Source organism: Morone saxatilis, unplaced genomic scaffold (assembly GCF_004916995.1).
Source record: "Morone saxatilis isolate NCDOM2014 unplaced genomic scaffold, NCSU_SB_2.0 Contig1, whole genome shotgun sequence".
Classification (NCBI taxonomy): Eukaryota; Metazoa; Chordata; class Actinopteri; family Moronidae; genus Morone; species Morone saxatilis.
Genome location: NW_023339651.1, coordinates 11,240,479 through 11,247,891, shown reverse-complemented (window position 1 = coordinate 11,247,891; position 7,413 = coordinate 11,240,479). Strand labels below are relative to the sequence as shown.

The 7,413-nt window shown below is 41.1% G+C and overlaps 1 protein-coding gene across 1 annotated transcript in view; it reads left to right on the top strand.

The window, feature by feature from the left end:
• LOC118325733 (protein FAM117A-like) overlaps window positions 1-7,407 on the top strand; it is a 7,793-nt gene extending 386 nt beyond the window's left edge. The window contains 7 exon segments of the mRNA XM_035658524.1: window positions 1,389-1,534; window positions 2,311-2,406; window positions 2,783-2,899; window positions 3,531-3,659; window positions 3,834-4,020; window positions 5,452-5,623; window positions 6,720-7,407. Coding sequence (XP_035514417.1) covers window positions 1,389-1,534; window positions 2,311-2,406; window positions 2,783-2,899; window positions 3,531-3,659; window positions 3,834-4,020; window positions 5,452-5,623; window positions 6,720-7,011 — 1,139 coding nt within the window. The 3' untranslated portion in view covers window positions 7,012-7,407.
• Window positions 7,408-7,413: the final 6 nt, after the last annotated feature.

Genomic DNA, 7,413 nt, shown 5'->3' with positions numbered 1-7,413 from the left:
TCCCTACTCTTGCATATTTAGCTGGCCAGAAAATGGGCCTGTAGTATATTTCCACACTGTCACTTCACTTCTGCTGCTTGACTAAGGGGAGTCCAGGATCATTATGAAATTACCATTAGTCACAGAGGAAGAGCAGATTTTATAATCAATACTGAGAATATAAGGTGAGACAACTACATAAAATTATGCATTACATAAAAGTATTCCTTATTCCTTGATCCATCCACTCATGAAAATTGGAAAATGATGTCTTTGCCATCCAAAAGAAATCAGCTCGCAGAACACAACTGAATGATGCACATAAGAGAGGATGCATACTCTGTGTACCTGCGTATACACTGCACTACACCACTGCTTACAGGGTTTCACACCAGTCATATCCAACACTGAGTCTGCTTTAAAGTACTTATTAACTTCTGATAAGTTTCAAATATTCCTTTCAAATACACCTTGTTGAAGCTCCAGTGGTTAGGAAACATCTGTACCAGCATCGCATCATAAAATAATCAATAATGTCACAAAAAGATATAACTGCAGCATCTCTGTGTATCTGTAACTTCCAGAATAAGTGATTCAACTAACAATCAGCTATTCATTCATTATCAAATGTATTGTATTGTTTAATAGTCACATGTAGCTGTAAGTGTAATTATATAAGTGTATTCGCCTACCATACTGTCATTGGAATTGAATAATACAACAATAAAACAGATTTAATATAAATATAAAACACTATTGTATAAAAATGTAGATATATGGATAATACAGTCTAGCAGTTACTACCATACAGATGTTTTTATATTTGCAACAAACGAAAAAAGATGATTATTTATGGCAAAGGCTTTTATTATTGATTAATCTGGCAAATAGTGTGTCAATTTATTGATTATTGTTTGGTCGGTGATTTATTAGAAAATACAAAAAAAAAAAGTCTATTAGAAGTCCTCAAATTGCTTGTCTTAAACCAAAGATATACAGTTTATAATCACATCAGACTAATAAAACATATAATAAATCATATTTAAGAGGCTGGAACCAGCAAATATTTTGGCATTTTTACATTTTTAAAGGAATTATTTTGAATGATTAAAATTGCCTGTGAATTATATGTCAGTCTTCTAATTGATTAATCAATTCACCTTTTTATATCTTAATGGTGACATTAAGTTGCTTAAAGCTTGCTTACTGAATTACACTTTTTGAGCACAGCAGTAATATTGATGCTGTTTTTCATGTGTAGGTGAGAATAATAGTTAATGAAATCTAATATAAGAACACAAAGCTATAACGCAGTCGAAATTATACCACCGACCGATGCAAACTCAATAATACCAGGAGAATCTAATCTGTTGCTGCATGTTGAATAAAAAGTTGTCTGCGTCTGACAGCTGGAAAGACCAAACTGCACCAGCTGAGCTCTGGCATGAGGCGGACAATGTCTCTCGATGCCATCATCGGGCCGTACCTGCAGGGACACTGGCCGAAAGAACCAGAGGGCCAGAGCAGCCTGTCTCGCAAGGACAAATCCACCCAGGTCAGCTCCGGATGAAGAATGTTCCCTACGTGTGAACATAATAATGCTGGCCAATTTGAACCAGAGCTGTTTTTGTCAGAAAGAAATGAATGGAATGCATTACTTTACCACAGATGTTTCCATATTTAGAGTTTTTTTAATATTTTAAAATCATGAACGTCTCTATACAGTGATGTTTTTTTTGGGTGGGGGGGGGCAGATGGGGTCGGCTCACGTTTAGACGATTAGTTTGCAGTTTGTGCCGATAAAGAAGTTGCTAGGAGACAGTGGGAGGGAGTGTCTGCTGCCTGCATAGCTATTATACAGTGAGAACCACAGCCATGAGAACAGTCTCTGAAGTCAGCTGATGAGGCCGTTTGGCTGCACCCATCCTCTCTGCTCTGTGTGCAGGCACTCGCCATTGCTCTTTGGTTGCCCACATCCTCCCCCCTCCCTCTTTGTTTTTCAGTTTCTCCTGCTCTTTCGCTCTTCTACAAGTGTGAAGAGACAGTCTGTGGGTGTGGATGGTGTGATGTGGCTGCAGATCAGCCTTTGAGCATGAAAAGATATGCTAAGTGTGCAACTTAGGGTGAAATGTGTGTGAAGTCCTTATGTAATGCGTGACTTGAACAGTTTCCAGTCTCAGATCTTACCAGGCAGCTTCCGGTATAAAAATTCTGTTGTGTGTGTGTGTGTGTGTGTGTGTGTATATATGTGTGTATATATATATGCTTGTTTATTAGGCACATGTGATCTTGTGTGTATTAGTTCTCACGGTTGCTTTTCTTCCTCACCAGACCCCAGACTCGTGGTCCGATAAATCCCAGAGCAGGAGAGGTGGCAGCAGCCACAAACGATCGGCATCATGGGGCAGCGCTGAGCATCTGCGAGAGGTCAATCTCTGCCTGTATTGCTCAACATGTGTGTTTGTAACAACTAGTCTTGCTAAACTGGACTTGTGTTTGTATCGAGACGGAAAGCTCTTGAAAAGGGCCTGACTCAATTATTTAGACAGCATTGAGCAACAGGAGAGCAAATTACCTCATCTGCCAAGAAACTTCCTCTTTTCACCAAAGCTTCACTCATTCTATCTTTAATCTGTACCACCCAATAATCATCACTACTAACAGTGTTTACAGCGTACCCTTTTGAAGGGACCTTGTTAGCGTGTGTGTGTGATATTTCTAAGTTTTAAGGACCTTCTCTGTGTGTTTGTGTGTGCAGGCTGATTGACTTACAGTGACTGACAATAACTTCTGTTTATTGCAGATTGCTAAACTAAAACAGCAGCTGCAGCAACGCGGCAAGCCTTCAGTCTCAGGGGGGCATGACAAAGACCGCCAGCGCGACTATCCTCAGGGGAGCTGCAGCCTAGGAACTACTCAGGTACCTTAGCATCATTCTCATCACACTTAAACACACCATACCACTTACCTCACACATATGCGTGCGTGTGTACACTTTGCACAAACAAAGAGAGCAGATCATCAAGGCAACCTGTCGGCTCCAGAAAAGTTTCACTGATTACTTACATCAAAGCAAGTTACACAGTGCAGCTCATCGCAGGAAGTAAATTAAATAAAACACAAAAGCAACAGGAAGACCACTGCATCATGTCGCTTCTGCTTTTCAGAACTACATGTGTTGTTCTGCTTTTCAGCGCAGCTGGTCTGCACTATCTTGGTGCTGCACTCCACTGGGCGGAGGCAGTTTCACATCAGAGTGTGGTGATATGACAGACCCACAGACCTGATTTTATACCTGAAAGTGTTAATATAATTTTAATAAGGGCCAACACATGTTCCAGTTTGAATACAGTGTGAAACCTAGTGAATTTCAGTTCACAGTGCTTCAGTAGCTGCATACGAGTGGCTCACATTTTGTTTTATAAACTCCTCATACAAAGAATGTAGCTCAAAGTGCTTCACAATAAGAGGAAACAAAACATAAAAAGTGTCTGATCAGTGTGAGTTATGACGCAGCCTTAATTCTATGTAACTTGTTTTCGTGTCCTCAGACTCAGCCAATTCCCATCCCCCTGGCTCCCCTGTCTACACTGGTCCCTCGACTGCGCTGCAGTGTGGAGGGCCTCAACCAGGAGCTGGAAGGCATGTTCATCTGCCAGCCACCGCATCCTCCGCACAGGGTAACTGTCACCTCCCCTCCACACAGCATGTGAAAAGATTAAGCGGTTGTTTTGCCTATAAAGAAAGGAAGGCGTTTTTTGCCTTTTTTCCAAGATTCCTGCAAAGTAGCACTTAATATAAGTGGTGGCTGACATTAATTACACAGTATAAACTCTTTTTTCCTGTGTTGACAGCTCCTTGAGGTTCCAGACGGTCACCGGGCTCCAGTCCCTCCACAGAGCTGCAGCAGTGGATCCCAGAGTGACCCCGCCACCACACCCTTGTCCTCATCGTCTCCCCCCTCCTCACCCAGCTCCCCTCTCACCTACATCTCCACATCCCCACCCAACTCTGAAGATGCACCTCTGGATCTGCCCCAAGGTCTGTTTCTAAGTAGAAAGTATCGAATCACTGCATCCAAATGTTGTGAGGTTTTTCTGTAGAGTTTAGTCTTTCTCCAGAGTTTATAAAGGTGTTTTGTGACTGAACCTTCAACTGGAGGTCTGAGTAAATCATTAAAACTTCCAGGTTGCTACAATCATGTACTGGTTTGTTCTGGTTTTAAGCCACATTTCAATACATAGCTTAAAAAAAGTAGTATTACTGGAAGATTACGAGAAAACAAAAGGGAAAGTGATCTGCTGTGTCACGTTCACACCTGCTGCAGCCCCTCAAGACACAGCCTAAAATCAGAAAACCACGTAAACATAACCTAAACCACATAACTAGATTTCTCTAAAGTTAAACATCATGATACACTCACACTCACAACTAATTACGTGCTAATATTTCAGTTTGCAGTAGCAGTGCAGCAGTTCCACACTGGAAATTGTTTCCATTCCCTGGCCATATAGTAGCACACTAATAACTCTGGCACAGGTTTATTTTGTTTTCAGGTCTATGGTGTCTTACGAGGAAATTACGGTACTTTTAGTTTTCCTTTATGCAACTCACTCACACTATAAGACACATAATTTCCAAAATAAGACGCTCATTTTCCGAGGTGTGTGTATATATTTTCTTCAAAGAGACCTCACATGCCAGAATTAGAATATCTATATTAACACTGACAAAAATAGCAGATGCTGCAGTGTATCATCTACCAGACATTTACCTTCGTTTTGTTTTGCACATTTTCTTTTTAAATTAAGGTCACTCTTAGGAAAAAACTTTTTTTCTTTTTCCTCTGCAGAGACGTGACTTCGTACCAGTAAAGTCTCTTTCTGTGCACACTTCACTCTTTTTCACAAGTTGACAAAAAGGAATAAAACCCAAATTACAGGTTACCAAATACAATATACCTCATGCTGCTGGTAGTCTATCTAACTGCACTGACCTTAATTAAAATGTATTATCTTTTGATACACTGACTGGAGTCACACTTGCTTAAGAACAAAGAGGAGCACTTTTGTTGCTTACTAAGTGAACAAACTGAAAATACTTTGTGTGTGTGTATTGTTTACCGTTTTAAATACTGACTGTATTAGATGACTAAATTTGAAGTTTTTATTATCATTTAGTTATTTTTAGATTGATGTCTAAGCTGTACATTAATTTTTATTTGTAAAACACTCTTTACAAATTAAAAGTACTTGACACAATTCATGATTTTAATGCTCAGAAACTTCAGTTTTAGTTAAGTTATACTGTATATACATTATTTTCTGCAGGAGTATAGAGAAGTGTAGCTAACTCAATAAGTAATGTGCCCACATTCAAAGCTTGTTGTAAACTTTTAAATAACTATCCTCTAAAGTTTTGCTTAGAGAATCTTTCATCATAGTGACATATTTTTTCCCTTCCTGTTTTCAGGTTCAATAGAGAGCGCAGAGATGGGCCTGCTGTCTCCGTTCCCCTCCCAGAATGAGGCTGACCTCTCCATGCCTTTGCTGATGTCCTCCTCCCCGGGACCCAACAAAAGTTGCTGCTTCCAGAGAGAGCCCCCAGAGGGCTGCGAAAAGGTCCGGGTCTGGGAGGAAACGAGGTATGTGTGTTATGCGTCTGAACAGAATTGACAAAATTCTCTCTCACGTTGAACCACACCTTCAGCGGTCACCAGGCTGAAGGAGCTATTAAGAGAACAGCACTCATTTAACGGGCTCGAGGTGGACAGTTTACATTTAACAAGTTAATCATCAAAACTAGCAGCAGAACCAGAGATATCCTCTTTTTTTTTTTTATTCCATTCACTCTTCTTCCTTGTCTTAACGTCGTGCCTTTATTACCCACAATGCAACTTGGCCACTGACAGTTCGTAGATTCAGGTGTGTTATGCTGGTAGTTGCTAATGAAGCCTTCAGCCGCTAGCCTCCGGCAGCGATGACGAGCCGGCTACTGAGGCTCACTTCTTTACACACAACTGATGCTTTAGGTAGTTTATCAGACTTCACACACTCCTCCTTCTGGAGCCACAAAGGGCTTAATACAACTTCTTTTCTCACTTCAGAGTGGAGCTCCCCTTTAACTAGACGGGACACCCAGTCTATTATTTAATTGATTTCTTACACTCAGAAATATCTGATCTCTTTATAATGAAGTGAATTGGACGAATGAAGTGTATCAATTCAAAGTGAGTCAGTGTGTGGATGCCCTCTGGTGGTGATTTCAGGGTGTCCTTTTATAATAACAAAGTATTTTAAATGATACTATATGTAGACATGCTAGAACAGGTGTGGTTAAGATTAGGCATTTATGCCATTATTTTGGATCTATTCTTCAAACTGTTGAATTGTTTTGGTTAAGTCAAAAATTAAACTTGCAAATGAAATTAGAGTGCGATCATTCTTACTACTTGTTATGATTTTACCTTCTTCCCCCTGTGAGACTGTAACTTGTAATATGTTGAAGTCTTGGGTAGAATAAAGCCTGGCACACGAGTGACTTGTGTGTTCTCTTCGTGAGGAGTGACTATTTTTAGTTCATTTGTAAGCGACACGTATACTTATCATGACATAACTAACTTCATGTGCTGAACATATGTCTGAATGCATGTAACCAAACCTCATTTCTGCCATTTACACTTTGACAGGTCTTAGTTGTGTCATTAGTTTCTCACAGCCCGTTCTCCTCTCATTCTCTAGCACTCCACACCAACTCAAGCCAACCCTCATCTCCTCCTGCCCAGATCCTAACAAGGTAAACTTCACCCCCCATGGGGGCTCTGCCTTCTGCCCCGTCAGCCTCCTCAAGCCCCTGCTCCCCTCCATGGACCTGTTGTTCTGCAGCCTCGCCGTCTCTCCAGCAGGCACTTGCTCGAGCCAGGGAACGGGCTCCTGCCAGGCAACGTCCTCTGGCAACCGGGCCGCGCCTCCGGATCCTCCTGCCACTGCCGCTGTTATGGGAGAAAGCTCGGGGGAGGGCCTCGCTTTCTGATCGCAGCTCCAGATCGTTTTCGGTGGAAAATGCGTGATGCAAATATTTCGGCGGTCTGGGACAGACTTGTTGAATTTACTTTATTTTAGGGAAGACTCGTTCCTTTTCTATACATGTTTAAAATAATCTTGTGTTGAAAAATAATAATATTTGGGTGGGGGGGGATGAGTTAATTGTACGCAGTCCAATGGATATGCTTTATGAGCTACTTGTTTTGGGTTTCCGGGCATTGTGACATTTCTAAATTAAGGCCAATTTTGGTTCTTTCATTTTATAATCCAAAGATATATTTTTGGCCAAACACGGTGGGGCAGTCTTATGGCAGGACTTATCACTATTTCTACTCTTAACTCTATCTGAGATGGGATTTGTTGGATGACTGACAACCCCCCCCCCCCCCCC